General features: G+C 48.9%; 1 protein-coding gene across 1 annotated transcript in view; it reads left to right on the top strand.

The window, feature by feature from the left end:
* The window catches only part of PAAF1 (proteasomal ATPase associated factor 1), a 31,065-nt gene extending 22,644 nt beyond the window's left edge, over window positions 1-8,421 (top strand). The window contains exons 8-12 of the mRNA XM_060263962.1: window positions 580-671; window positions 2,665-2,780; window positions 3,340-3,422; window positions 6,103-6,185; window positions 7,934-8,421. Coding sequence (XP_060119945.1) covers window positions 580-671; window positions 2,665-2,780; window positions 3,340-3,422; window positions 6,103-6,185; window positions 7,934-8,011 — 452 coding nt within the window. The 3' untranslated portion in view covers window positions 8,012-8,421. The remainder of the gene's footprint in view (window positions 1-579; window positions 672-2,664; window positions 2,781-3,339; window positions 3,423-6,102; window positions 6,186-7,933) is intronic.
* The last annotated feature ends 6,215 nt before the right edge of the window (window positions 8,422-14,636 follow it).

Genomic DNA, 14,636 nt, shown 5'->3' with positions numbered 1-14,636 from the left:
ATATAAATCCAATATCTTCATCTACCTCACAGGGTGTCTGTGGGGGAGGAAGGGAAAGGAGACTGTGAGCCGCTCTGAGACTCTTCGGAGTGGAGGGCGGGATATAAATCCAATATCTTCATCTACCTCACAGGGTGTCTGTTGTGTGGGGGGGAAGGGAAAGGAGATTGTGAGCCGCTCTGAGACTCTTCGGAGTGGAGGGTGGGATATAAATCCTATATCATCTTCTTCTTCTTCCTGGAAGCTCTTGGAGGATTGGCTACATCAGGGAGGTGTGGCCTAATATGCAAAGGAGTTCCTGCTAAAAAACAAAGCCCTGTGCCTGCTTATCCCGTTTTACCCAATTTTCCTTCCAAGGCTTTCAGAGCAGCAGATGTGAATCTCTCCGCTCTCATTTTATCGTCACGACAACCTTTGTGGGGCAGATCAGGACGAGAAGAAGCGACTGGCTCACGTCCATCCAGCGAGCGTGCTGGCTGTGCGGGGATTCGAACTTGGGTCTCCCAGATCTCGGCCTGACAGTATGAACTCCAAGGGGGAAGAGCGGCTGACAGTAACCTTGTTTCTCTCGAAAAACAGGCGAGCGTGAAGTTGGAACGGAGGGGAAGCTCCTGCTGCTGGCTCGAGAGGACAAGAAATTTCAGGGAGTGGGACTGCAAAGTCGGCAGCCGGTGAGCCATCTTCCTTCCCCACCTTTAACACCATTTGATTTTTGCCTGTTGGATTGCCAAGAGGTTTGTACGAAAGGGGGTAAGGCAAAGGGGTCAGTCTTTATTTGGCTTCCTGGGAGACTCCATCGATTCAGTTTAAGCCACTATTTCAGGGGTGGCCAACAGTAGCTCTCCAGATGTTTTTTTGCCTACAACTCCCATCAGCCCCAGCCATTGGCCATGCTGGCTGGGGCTGATGGGAGTTGTAGGCAAAAAACATCTGGAGAGCTAGCATTGGCCACCCCTGCTTACTGTGTGTGGTTTCTTCATTTATGCCTTGCTTTTCCCCCTCACTGGGGGACCTGGTGGAGCTTACAGCATTCTCCTTTCCTCCGTTTTTATCTTCACAACAGCCATGTGAAGTAGGTTAGGCAGAGAACATAATGTAAGAGAAGCCCTGTTGGATCAGGTCAGTGACCCATCCAGTCCAACACTGTGTGTCACAAAGTGGCCAAAAAATCCAGGTGCCATTAGGAGGTCCATCAGTGGTGCCAGGACACTAGAAGTCCTCTCACTGTTGCCCCTCCCAAGCACCAAGAAGACAGAGCATCCCTGCCCCAGACAGAAGAACATAAGAGAAGCTATGTTGGATCAGGCCAATGGCCCATCCAATCCAACACTCTGTGTCACGAAGTGGCAAAAAATCCCAGGTGCCATCAGGAGGTCCATCAGTGGTGCCAGGACACTAGAAGTCCTCTCACTGTTGCCCCTCCCAAGTACCAAGAAGACAGAGCATCACTGCCCCAGACAGAAGAACATAAGAGAAGCCATGTTGGATCAGGCCAATGGCCCATCCAGTCCAACACTCTGTGTCACACAGTAGCCAAAAAACCCCAGGTGCCATCAGGAGGTCCCCCAGTGGGGCCAGGAAACTTGAAGCCCTCCCACTGTTGCCCCCTCCCCGAGCACCAAGAATACAGAGCATCACTGCCCCAGACAGAGAGTTCCAACAATACGCTGTGGCTAAGAGCCACTGATGGATCTCTGCTCCGGATGCTTATTCAATCCCCTCTTGAAGCTGTTTATGCTTGTAGCCGCCATGTCCTGTGGCAGTGAGTTCCACATGTTAATCACCCTTTGGGTGAAGAAGAACTTCCTTTTATCCGTTCTAACCCAACTACTCCGCAATTTCATGGAGTGCCCACGAGTTCTCATATTGTGAGAAAGGCAGAAAAGTCCTTCTTTCTCTACCTCCTCTATCCCATGCATAATCTTGTAAACCTCTATCATGTCACTCCGTAGTCAACGTTTCTCCAAGCTAAAGAGCCCCAAGCGTTTTAACCTTTCTTCATAGGGAAAGCGTTCCAAACCTTTCATCATTGACGTTGCCCTTTTCTGCACTTTTCCCAATGTGGGAGAGTGTGTGACTGGCCCAAGGTCATCTAACGAGCTTCTGTGGAAGTCCAGGGATTTGAATCTGGATCTCGCAGACCCTAGTCTAACATTGAAACCTCCGCACCATATTGACCGTCTAGTGTGGTGTTGGCAAATTGGAACAAGTTCGTAGGAGGACAACAGAGATGTCCAGGAGTCTGGAAAACTTAAATCCTGCAAAAGCAGGTTGACTGAGATCATACAGAGGTCCCATACGTGTTCTCTAAATAATGAATCTTTTCCAAGGAATCACAGCCCTCTTTCTGTCTGTGGCAGAATTTTGGGTTGGGTCTCTTATGAAATGGGCACTAAGCTGCCAAATGAGAAGAGAGCACTCCCTGGAGAAGACTCTTGAGAGTCCCTTGGACTGCAAGAAGATCCAATCAGTCAGTCCTAAGGGAAATCAACCCAGACTGGAAGGACAGATGCTGAAGCTGAAGCTCAAAAACTTTGGCCGCCAAATGAGAAGGGAGCACTCCCTGGAGAATAAAGTTGACTTGCATTGTTTGTCGGTGGCAGTTTGGGTTATTGGGTACTGGGGAGTGTACTTAACACACTCCCGCTTCGCTGTCCTTCCCAGGTTTTCCTCTTCGTTGGCTCCGATGCCTTCAATTGCTGTACTTTCCTCTCGACCGTCTATCTCCTGGCAGGGGCGCAAGATGGGAACATCTACCAGCTGGACGTCAGAAACACAAAGTGAGTGGGCTCCAAGACCTTGTTTTGCTGAGTCTCCAAAGCAGCCCTGTTGCCACCTTTTCTGGCCTGTGTGAATAAAAAAAAGTGTAAATTTCAAATGACAAAATGGTGTAATGTGAAAGTCAGTGGTGTTCTGACCAGGCTTGCACACAGAACTTCAAAGGAGCAAGAACAGGCTTCAAAAGGATATTCCCACAAAAAGGTTCAACAAAACTTTCCAATCGTAAAGGAGTATCCATGTTCCAGTTCCGGTCTTTAGTTCATGGAGTTAAGGGAAGCCCTTCCAAAGACCTCTGTTCTAGGTATCGAGACGTTTCATCAAAGTAACGGATGGAACTCTCTGCCTGGAACGGGGGATGGAATTCGCTGCCAGAGGATGTGGTGCTGGCCGCAGGAATTAACAGCTTTAAAAGGGGATTAGATAGATTCATGGAGGATAAGCCTATCGATAGCTGCTAGCCAGGGTGACAGAGGGGAACCTCCGCACGTTCTGTATTTTGTGACTTGTACGGGCGTGGCTCTGCAGCTAGAACTGGATTTCTCTCGCTCTTCTCTGCAGGGCTCCGGTTCGGGTCATCCGAAGATCTGGCGCGCCAGTGCTTTCCCTGCTTCCGTACAAAGATGGGTTTATTGCCAGCCAAGGTAGCACTCCTATTTATAGCTTCACGTCGTTTGTACCCCGCCTTGGGGAATCAAGGCGGCTTCCTTCGTTCTCCTCTCCTCCATTTTAACCCTCACTCCAACCCTGCGAGGTAGGCCGAGACAGCGTGACTGGCCCATGGTTGCCCAGCAAGCTTTCATGGCACGAATAGAAATTCAAATATGCGTCTATCTGTTACTCGCGCGACATTCTTAGCCGCTATACCAGATGGGCTTATCTTCACTCCCTTTAACCGCAGCTTTTTTTGTAGCAGGAACTCTCCTTGTGAGAGCCAGTTTGGTGTAGTGGTTAAGTGCGCGGACTCTTCCCTGGTTTGATTCCCCACTCCGCCACTTGCACCTGCTGGAATGGCCTTGGGTCAGTCACAGCTCTGGCAGAGGTTGTCCTTGAAAGGGCAGCTGCTGTGAGAGCTCTCTCAGCCCCACCAACTTCACAGGGTGTCTGTGATGAGGGGGAAAATATAGGCGATTGTAAGCCGCTCTAAGTCTCTGATTCAGAGAGAAGGGCGGGGTATAAATCTGCAAGTCATTGTCTTCTTCTGCTGCATATTAGGCCACATCCCCTGATGCAGCCAATCCTCAAAGCACTTACAGGCTCTTCATACAGGGCCTGCTGTAAGTTCCAGGAAGATTGGCTACATGAGGGGTGTGTGGCCTAATATGCAAAGGAGCTCCTGCTGGATAAGAGCCCTGCCTTTAACCATGGATTTTCAGTTACAGACATTGGATTTATATTCCGCCCTCCACTCAAGAGTCTCAGAGTAGCTCACAAACTCCTTTAACTTCCTCCCCCACAACAGACACCCTGTGAGGTGGGTGGGGCTGAGAGGACTCTCACTGCCCTTTCAAGGACAACTCCTACGAGAGCTATGGCTGACCCAAGGCCAATCTAGCAGGTGCAAGTGGAGGAGTGGGGAATCAAACCCAGTTTTCCCAGAGAAGAGAGCTGTGGCTGACCCAAGGCCATTCCAGCAGCTGCAAGTGGAGGAGTGGGGAATCAAACCCGGTTCTCCCAGATAAGAGAACTCTGGCTGACCCAAGGCCATTCCAGCAGCTGCAAGTGGAGGAGGGGGGAATCAAACCCAGTTTTCCCAGAGAAGAGAGCTGTGGCTGACCCAAGGCCATTCCAGCAGCTGCAAGTGGAGGAGTGGGGAATCAAACCCGGTTCTCCCAGATAAGAGAACTCTGGCTGACCCAAGGCCATTCCAGCAGCTGCAAGTGGAGGAGTGGGGAATCAAACCCAGTTCTCCCAGAGAAGAGAGCTATGGCTGACCCCAGGCCAATCTAGCAAGTGCAAGTGGAGGAGTGGGAGAATCAAGCCCGCTTCTCCCAGATAAGAGAGCTCTAGCTGACCCAAGGCCATTCCAGCGGCTGCAAGTGGAGGAGTGGGGAATTAAACCCAATTCTCCCAGATAAGAGTCCGCACGCTTAACCACTACACCAAACTGGCTCTTTAAGTAGGCTTCCTTTAAGGATGTGATGACTTAAAAAGAAAAAAAAATTGTGGGGGCGGGGTTGTGTGTGCACGTGTGTGTACACACTTGCATGCTTGGAAGTCATGGCAACTTCTGGTGACCTCCTGGGGGCCTGGAGGATATTCAGAGAGGTGGCTGAATAAAGCCTGCCCCTGCCCCCAGCTCTGGTATTCCCAGGAGGTCTCCCATCCAAGTACTTGCCAAAGTCAGCCCTGCTTAGCTTTTGAGAACGGCCTTACCTGGGTTATCCAGGGCAGGATATGGCAGCTTTAGTGCATTTGACTTCTGTGGATCTTGTGATGTTCAAGGGAAGGGCGGTGGCTCAGTGGTAGAGCATCTGCTTGGGAAGCAGAAGGTCCCAGTTTCAATCCCCGGCATCTCCAACTAAAAAGGGTCCAGACAAGTAGACGTGAAGAACCTCATCTTGAGACCCTGGAGAGCCATGAATGGGACTGTGGCTCAGTGGTAGAGCATCTGCTTGGGAAGCAGAAGGTCCCAGGTTCAGTCCCCGGCATCTCCAAAAAAGGGTCCAGGCAAATAGGTGTGAATAACCTCAGGTGGAGACCCAGGAGAGCCATGAATGGGACTGTGGCTCAGTAGTAGAGCATCTGCTTGGGAAGCAGAAGGTCCCAGGTTCAATCCCCGGCATCTCCAAAAAAGGGTCCAGGCAAATAGGTGTGAAAAACTTGAGCTTGAAACCCTGGAGAACCGCGCCAGTCTGAGTAGACAATACTGACTTTGATGGACCCAAGGTCTGATTCAGTAGAAGGCAGCTTCAGATGTTCAGGCAACATATAAGGCTTCAGATTCTAGAGACTGAATTTCAGGCTGTATTTTAATTTTTTTTTTAGTGCCTGGGCAGTAAATTGATTTATTGTCTTTAATTCATTTTTAACATTGTTCCTGCTGCACCATTGTGATACCATCCGCGGTGGAATTCTAGCAGGAGCTCCTTTTCCTATGAGGCCACCCCCCCCCCCCGATGTAGCCAATCCTCCGAGAGCTTGCAAAAAAAGGGCCTTGTCAGCTCTCGGAGAATTGGCTACATCAGGGGGGTGTGGCCTCATAGGAAAAGGAGCTCCTGCTAGAATTCCACCCCTGTGGTGTCTAATTCTGATGCAAAACGTCAGGCTCCTGATGCAAACCACAGAAGAGTCTAACATTTTCCAAACGACGTCTGTTTCCAGGTGACGGAACCTGTTTCATTCTGCAGCAAGACCTCGATCACATCATTGAGCTCACCGGAGCGGACTGTGACCCTGTGTACAAGGTCGTGTGTCCTTTTTTTTCTTTTCTTTTTTAAAAAAGCAGTTTTCGTAGTCTGAGAAAAGTACTTTCGAACCAGAGCCATTCAATTTGAGTCCAGTACCGACTCAGAGACAAGAAAAAGCTTCGGGGGATAAGCTTTTGACGGTCAAAGCCACGGGTGGCCAAACTTGCTTAACATAAGAGCCACGTAGAATAAACTTCAGAAGCTGGAGAGCCACAAGACCTGAACATCAGATGTTTAAGAGTTGCCAGAGATGAATATCAGATGTTGGAGGGAGGGAGGGAGGGAAGGAAGGAAGGAAGGAAGGAAGGAAGGAAGGAAGGAAGGAAGGAAGGAAGGAAGGAAGGAAGGAAGGAGGGAAGGAAGGAAGGAAGGAAGGAAGGAAGGAAGGAAGGAAGGAAGGAAGGAAGGAAGGAAGGAAATATATGAGGGTTGGGGAGAAGGTAGAAAGAAAGCAACTTTAACTTTAAATGCATTCTCCAAGCCACCAGCTGGCTTGGCTTGGAGAAGTTATTTAAGAACATAAGAGAAGCCATGTTGGATCAGGCCAATGGCCCATCCAGTCCAGTACTCTGTGTCACACAGTGGCCAAAAAACCCCAGGTGCCATAAAGAGGTCCATCAGTGGGGCCAGGACACTAGAAGCCTTCCTGCTGTTGCCCCCAATCCCAAGCACCAACAGCATCACTTTCCCTAGAAAGAGAGTTCCATCTATCCAGGGCTTTCTTTGTAGCAGGAACTCCTTTGCATATTAGGCCACACCCCCTGATGTAGCCAATCCTCCTGGAGCTTACATAGACCCTGTACTAAGAGCCCTCTAAGCTCTTGGAGGATGGGCTACATCAAGGGGTGTGTGGCCTAATATGCAAAGGAGCTCCTGTTAAAATAAGCCCTGGTATTAGGCCACACAGCCCTGATGTAGCCAATAAGAATATAAGAACATAAGAGAAGCCATGTTGGATCAGGCCAATGGCCCATCAAGTTCAACACTTTGTCATACAGTGGCCAAAAAAAACAAACCCAAGTGCCATCAAAAGGTTCACAAGTGGGTCTAGAAGCCTTCCACTTTGCCCCTCCTCCAAGCACCAAGAATACAGAGCATCACTGCCCCAGACAGTTCCAATAATATACTGTGGCTAATAGCCACTGATGGACCTCTGCTCCATGTTTTTATCCAATCCCCTCTTAAAGCTGGCTATGCTTGTAGCCGCCGCCACCTCCTGTGGCAGTGAATTCCACATGTTAATCACCCTTTGGGTGAAGAAGTACTTCCTTTTATCTGTTCTAACCTGACTCCCCAGCAATTTCATGGAGTGCCCATGAGTTCTTGTTTTGTGAGAAAGGGAGAAAAGGACTTCTTTCTCTACTTTCTCCATCCCATGCATAATCTTGTAAACTTCTATCATGTCACCCCACAGTTGACGTTTCTCCACACTGTCCTGGAGTCGACATTTCTCCACTCCTCCTGGAGTTTACAGTAGGCCCTGTACGAAGAGCCCTGTAAGCTCTTGGAGGATGGGCTACATCAGGAGGGTGTGGCCTAATATGCAAAGGAGGTCCTGCTACAAAATGAGCCCTGCATCTATCCATATCCTGACATAATTTCCCACCCCAAAGCTGCCAGGGTTACAGAGATCCCTAACTTGACATCCCTAGGTGATAAGAAAAGGGGCTTTCCTCCTTCTCTCCCCTTGGAGGTGAGGGTAGCTTGGCTCTCTTCAGAAACCTCTTTTGGTACAACCTGTCTAGGTGGCGACCTGGGAGAAGCAGATCTATACATGTTGCAGAGATGGGCTGGTGAGGAGATACCATCTTTCAGACCTCTGACTAGATCGAAGCTGCAAGCGCCGGACCACAGGCGACGAACACCGGACACGTTTCAAGGACAGCATGAAAACCCCCGTTTTCACGAAAAGCCATACTGGTGCGACGTTTCCAGGACTTTGTACGATGATGCGAATGGAACATTCACACGTGTGAATCCTGGCGGCCACGCTAAGAGAAGCATCCTTGCTCAAGCTATAGGCAGACTTCCCCTTAGGGAAACTGAAAAGCAAAAATGTTTTTGAAAGTTCACATCACTCTGTTGCACTGCACGGCTCAACAAGACTGTTGGTTTTTAAGGCCTCTTGTGTGTGTCGGCAGAAGTTTGTTTGCTGGTCCATTTGTGACCTCCTCGGTTCCTAGAGGTGGAGAATTGAGGCCATGAGACTTCAATAAAGGGTTGTTTTAGTACAGCCTGTCTCGACTAATTTTTCATTTCCGGCCTTCCTCCAAAATTGCATTTCTAAGCCACTTCTCCAACAAACAGCGGGCCTATTTTAAGTTTATGATAGCTTTGAGCTCAAGCTGTTCTTTAAAAAAATTACATCCATTTGTCCTGGCAGGCCGTGTATTGATTTTTCTTCCTCTGTTCTGGCAGTTCTCTGCCGCTCCTTGTTTCCGGCAGCAATTACAAAGGATTGATGGGTATGTGACCGTTTTCGCACACAGCTTACCTCGCAGTCACAATCCTGTTCCCTCCGCAGCGCCTGTCGGATTTTCCACCATCTGCGTCGGAGTTACAGGAAGTGCCACGGCTTTTGCGTAGCAAACGTAAACTGGGTTTTAGAGGTTTACGTTTGCTACGCAAAAGCCGCGGCACTTCCTGTAACTTCGGCGCAGATGGTGGGAAATCCGACCGGATGCTGCGGAGGGAACAGGATTGTGACTGCGAGGTAAGCTGTGTGCGAAAACGGTATGTGTTTTATCTAGCTGAGTCTTCCTTAGTCTTTCAACAATAAGAAATTGAAGTTCAGCCTTCAGAACTGGTTACCTAACACCGGCATAAAAATTGCTTCAATTTTTAGGGGAGTCAATAAATGAAGAGCTTGCAGGATCTACAGCCCGCCTCTGGCAGGGCCGAAGCGTAATCTCTTGGCCAATAAATATTTTTACTAATCCAAATGTGTAGATTGTAGTAGCCACAAAAGAAAAAATAGTTGTGCAAGTATCCCACTAAAATGTGATTGGAATCCAGTGCAGTAGTTTCTACTACCAAAGTCAGATCATTTCACCAGAATATCTCTTGGAAGGTTTTTAATTCTAAGGAAAGGAAAGGTCCCCTGTGCAAGCACCAGTTGTTTCCGACTCTGGGGTGACGTTGCTCTCACAATGTTTTCACGGCAGACTTTTTATGGGGTGGTTTGCCTTTGCCTTCCCCGGTCATCTACATTTCCCCCCCAGCAAGGTGGGTCCTCATTTGACCGACCTCAGAAGGATGGAAGGCTGAGTCAACCTCAAGCCAGCTACCTGAACACCCAGCTTCCGCCGGGGATCGAACTCAGGTCGTGAGCAGAGCTTAGGACTGCAGTACTGCAGCTTTAACACTCTGCGCCACGGGGCTCTTGATTAATTAATTCTAAAAGCGGTATCAATTTTAATCTAGCCTCAAAATCAGATCCTAGACAAGCTATAAATGGGCCACTATTTTTTTGTTTAGTACTTGCTATGTCCTCCTTAAGCCTGTGTAATCTCAGATTTGACTTCACCTGCTTTTCAACGCCTTCTACTTTTTCTTTTTTTTCTTTTCTGGGAGAGCCAGTTTGGTGTAGTGGTTAAGTGTACGGACTTTTATCTGGGAGAACCGGGTTTGATTCCCCACTCCTCCACTTGAACCTGCTAGCATGGCCTTGGGTCAGTCATAGCTCTGGCAGAGGTTGTCCTTGAAAGGGCAGCTGCTGTGAGAGCCCTCTCAGCCCCACCCACCTCACAGGGTGTTTGTTGTGGGGGAGGAAGGTAAAGGAGATTGTGAGCCGCTCTGAGACTCTTTGGAGTGGAGGGCGGGATATAAATCCAATATCTTCATCTACCTCACAGGGTGTCTATTGTGGGGGAGGAAGGTAAAGGAGATTGTGAGCCACTCTGAGACTCTTTGGAGTGGAGGGCGGGATATAAATCCAATATCTTCATCTACCTCACAGGGTGTCTATTGTGGGGGAGGAAGGGAAAGGAGATTGTGAGCCGCTCTGAGACTCTTCGGAGTGGAGGGCGGGATATAAATCCAATATCTTCATCTACCTCACAGGGTGTCTGTTGTGGGGGAGGAAGATAAAGGAGATTGTGAGCCGCTCTGAGACTCTTCGGCGTGGAGGGCAGGATATAAATCCAATATCTTCATCTACCTCACAGGGTGTCTGTTGTGGGGGAGGAAGGGAAAGGAGATTGTGAGCCGCTCTGAGACTCTTCGGAGTGGAGGGCGGGATATAAATCCAATATCTTCATCTACCTCACAGGGTGTCTGTTGTGGGGGAGGAAGGGAAAGGAGATGGTGAGCCGCTCTGAGACTCTTTGGAGTGGAGGGTGGGATATAAATCCAATATCTTCATCTACCTCACAGGGTGTCTGTTGTGGGGGAGGAAGGGAAAGGAGATTGTGAGCCGCTCTGAGACTCTTCGGAGTGGAGGGTGGGATATAAATCCAATATCTTCATCTACCTCACAGGGTGTCTGTTGTGGGGGAGGAAGGGAAAGGAGATTGTGAGCCGCTCTGAGACTCTTCGGAATGGAGGGCAGGATATAAATCCAATATCTTCTTCTATCTTCTTTTCTTCCATCACCCCAAAATCTTTTTTCTAACAACCCGAAAGTGCTTTCTAAACACAGATTTTTTTTCATTAACTTCTTTGTTTTGTTCAGTCAGCTCCTCAACTTTATAATGTATAGGCAACCTACATTTATCAAAATACATGCATAGCAGTAGTTATCATTAGTGAATTATTAACCACTTACTAACGATGATTACTGCTATGCGTGTATTTTGATAAATGTAGGTTGCCTATACACTATATTGTGTAAAAGTGTTATTGTTATTCCAGTGTTTTTTTCACTTATTATTATTCACTTTCATCGGAACATGTTGATATTTACCTCAACTTTATAAAGCTAACTGATTTATTAGTTGGTTTTCAAATTTTCGAACTCCTGGAATGTATCCCCCCCCCCCCCCCCGTTTCCCCACCCTTTGCGAAATGTCTTGTTTTCTAAATCTTTGATTTATCGGATTTCCCAGGTTCATTCTGAAACAATTTCTATACATCGTCAAGTGTTATTGTTTCCCCCTCCTCTTCTGTTGTCTCTCTCAGCCCCACCCTCCTCACAGGGTGTCTGTTGGGGGGGGGGGAGGTAAAGGAGATTGTGACCACTCTGAGATTCAGAGTATAGGGCGGGATATAAATCCAATTTCTTCTTCTTCCTCCTCTTCCTCTTCCCCCTTCTCAAACACCTGAGAGCCAGTTTGGTGTAGTGGTTAAGTGTGTGGACATTTGTCTGGGAGAACCGGGTTTGATTCCCCACTCCTCCACTTGCAGCTGCTGGAATGGCCTTGGGTCAGCCAGAGCTCTCTTCTCTGGGAGAACCGGGTTTGATTCCCCCCTCCTCCACTTGCAGCTGCTGGAATGGCCTTGGGTCAGCCATAGCTCTCTTATCTGGGAGAATTGGGTTTGATTCCCCACTCCTCCACTTGCAGCTGCTGGAATGGCCTTGGGTCAGCCAGAGCTCTCTTATCTGGGAGAACCGGGTTTGATTCCCCACTCCTCCACTGGCACCTGCTGGAATGGCCTTGGGTCAGCCATAGCTCTTGCAGAGGTTGTCCTTGAAAGGGCAGCTGCTGGGGGAGCCCTCTCAGCCCCACCCACCTCACAGGGTGTTTGTTGTGGGGGGAGAAGATAAAGGAGATTGTGAGCCATACTGAGACTGAGATTCGGAGTAGAGGGCGGGATATAAATCCAATATCATCATCTTCTTCTTCCTTCTTTTTCCTCCTTCCTTCTTCCTCCTCCTCCTCCTTCTTCTCTTTCCTCCCACAAGGTTAGTTCAGTTAAAGAAACTATCTTGTTTCCCTAGCTTCTTGGGGTTAGAGATGTGATAGACGGGGGAGGAGGAAGAACCCCTTTCCGTAAAATATTTCCAGTTGTTTTCTATGGCCTCAGAAGGTAGAACCAGAACCAATGGGTTGAAATTAAATCAAAGGAGTTTCCAGCTCAACATTAGGAACAGGCTTCCTCAGGAGGTGGTGGGCTCTCCTTCCTTGGAGGTTTTAAATAGAGGCTAGATGGCCCTCTGACAGCAATGAAGATCCTGTGAATTTAGGGGGGAGGTGTTTGTGAGTTTGCTGCCTTGTGCAGGGGGTTGGATTAGATGACCCTGGAGGTCCCTTCCAACTCTATAATTCTATATCAGGGGTGTCAAACTCCTTTGTTATGAGGGCCAGATCTGACATAAATGAGACCTTGTTGGGCCAGGCCATGTGTGTACCTATTTAAGATTAGGTAGCAGAGAGATAAACTTTATAAAGAACACAAACACAATTAAATATATATATATATTTTAAAAAACCTTAAAACATGCTTAAAATGTTAGCACTTGTTTGTTTTTCTGCCATGGGATCCAGGGAACTGGGCGAAGGAAGCTCTGGCTCTTTCCTTCCTTCCCTCCCCAGGGGACTGGGGGGAGGAGCCTCAGCCAATAGAAGGAAGAGAGGCTTGGCTGAGTAGCTGTGCTGTGCAATTGAACAAGCCGAATGCAAAGCAAGCTGTGATGCAGAAGGAAGCAAGATACAAGGAGAAAGAAGCAGATGACAACCAGTTGCTCGGGGGGCTGATTCGGCCCTTGGATCGCACGTTTGACACCCCTGTGTGATTGGGAATTGAAAGTGTACTGGGGAGGATCTGTCTTTGTACATTTTCATCCAGACGTGGATTGCACATGAAAGCTTATTCCCAGAATTATACTTCGTTGGTCTTAAAAGTGCCACCTGGACTCATACTTAGTAATAGGGTTGCCGATCCCTAGTTGGGGGCAGGGGCTCCCCCGGTTTGGAGGCTCCCCCTCTGCCTCAGCGTTATCAGAAAGTGGGGAGGAGATGATTGCTGGCCTAGGCACTCCATTATACTCTATGGCAGGGGTGGCCAAACGTACTTAAGGTAAAAGCCACATAGAATAAATGTCAGGTGTTTGAAAGCTGCAAGACATGAATGTCAGGTGTTTGAGAGCTGCAAGAAGGAAGGAAGGAAGGAAGGAAGGAAGGAAGGAAGGAAGGAAACGAAGGAAGATAGAAAAGAAAGAAGGAGAGAGAAAGGAAGGAAGAAAGAAAGGGAGGGAGAGGAAGGAAGGGAAGGAGGGAGGAAGGGAGAGAGGGAGGAAGGAAGGAAGGAAATGAAGGAAGATAGAAAGGAAAGAAGGAGAGAGAAAGGAAGGAAGGAAGAGGGAGGGAGAGGAAGGGAGGGAGGGAGGAAGGGAGGAAGGGAAAGAGGAAGGAAGGAAGGAAGGAAGGAAGGAAGGAAGGAAGGAAGGAAGGAAGGAAGGAGAGGGAGGGGGGAGGGAGGAAGGAAGGAAGGAAGGCAGGCAAATGGATGGAAGGAGGGAGGGAAAGGTGGAAAGAAAGAAGAAGAAGATAGAAGAAGATATTGGATTTATATCCCGCCCTCCACTCCGAAGAGTCTCAGAGCGGCTCACAATCTCCTTTACCTTCCTCCCCCACAACAAACACCCTGTGAGGTGGGTGGGGCTGGAGAGGGCTCTCACAGCAGCTGCCCTTTCAAGGACAACCTCTGCCAGAGCTATGGCTGACCCAAGGCCATTCCAGCAGGTGCAAGTGGAGGAGTGGGGAATCAAACCGGGTTCTCCCAGATAAGAGTCCAGACACTTAACCACTACACCAAACTGGCTCTCTTAAAGCAACTTTAAATGCATTCTCCAAACGGCTGGCTGGCTTGGATAAGCGATTTAAAGAGACAAGTGCTTTTTCAGACCCAGCTGACTGAATGGCTCAGAGGGCCACGCAATATGTGTAAAAGAGCCACACGTGGCTCCAGAGCCACAGTTTGGCCTCCCCTGCTCCATGGAGACTGGTCCCATAATGGAGAATTGATCTGGGACTCTGGGGAGGCTGTTTTTGAGATAGAGGCATCGCATTTTCAGCAAAGCATCTGCTGCCTCTCCTCAGCAAACCCTCCAAATTTCGCAAAGATTGGGCCAGGGGGTCCAATTCTATGAGCCCCCAAAGAAGGTGCCCCCACCCCCTCTTATTTCCAATTGAAGGAAGGCGTTCAAAAGGTGCAAAGACCCTTTAAATGTGATGGCCAGAGCTCTCTTCAGAACTCAGTTGTACTTGTCACATCCTGGCTCCACCCCGAAAGTCTCCAGGCTCCACCCTCAAAGTCCCCAGGTATTTCCTGACCTGGTGACCCTGCTTTTCATTATAAACCAAGTAAAGTGTGTCCCCATTGTCAAGTCGGGTTGCCAAGTCCCAATTTAAGAAATATCTGGGGGTGGAGCCGAGAGCAAGGGTGTGACTAGGGTTGCCAATCCCCAGGTGGGGGCAGGGGATCCCCCGGATTGGAGGCCCTCCCCCTGCTTCAGGGTCATCAGAAAGCGGGGGGAGGGGAGGTAATTGTCTGCTGGGAACTCTTTAT

This window comes from Heteronotia binoei, unplaced genomic scaffold, assembly GCF_032191835.1.
Source record: "Heteronotia binoei isolate CCM8104 ecotype False Entrance Well unplaced genomic scaffold, APGP_CSIRO_Hbin_v1 ptg001496l, whole genome shotgun sequence".
NCBI classification, from domain to species: Eukaryota; Metazoa; Chordata; class Lepidosauria; order Squamata; family Gekkonidae; genus Heteronotia; species Heteronotia binoei.
Note: the sequence above shows the minus strand (reverse complement) of the source record. Positions and strands in the feature narration are given on the sequence as shown.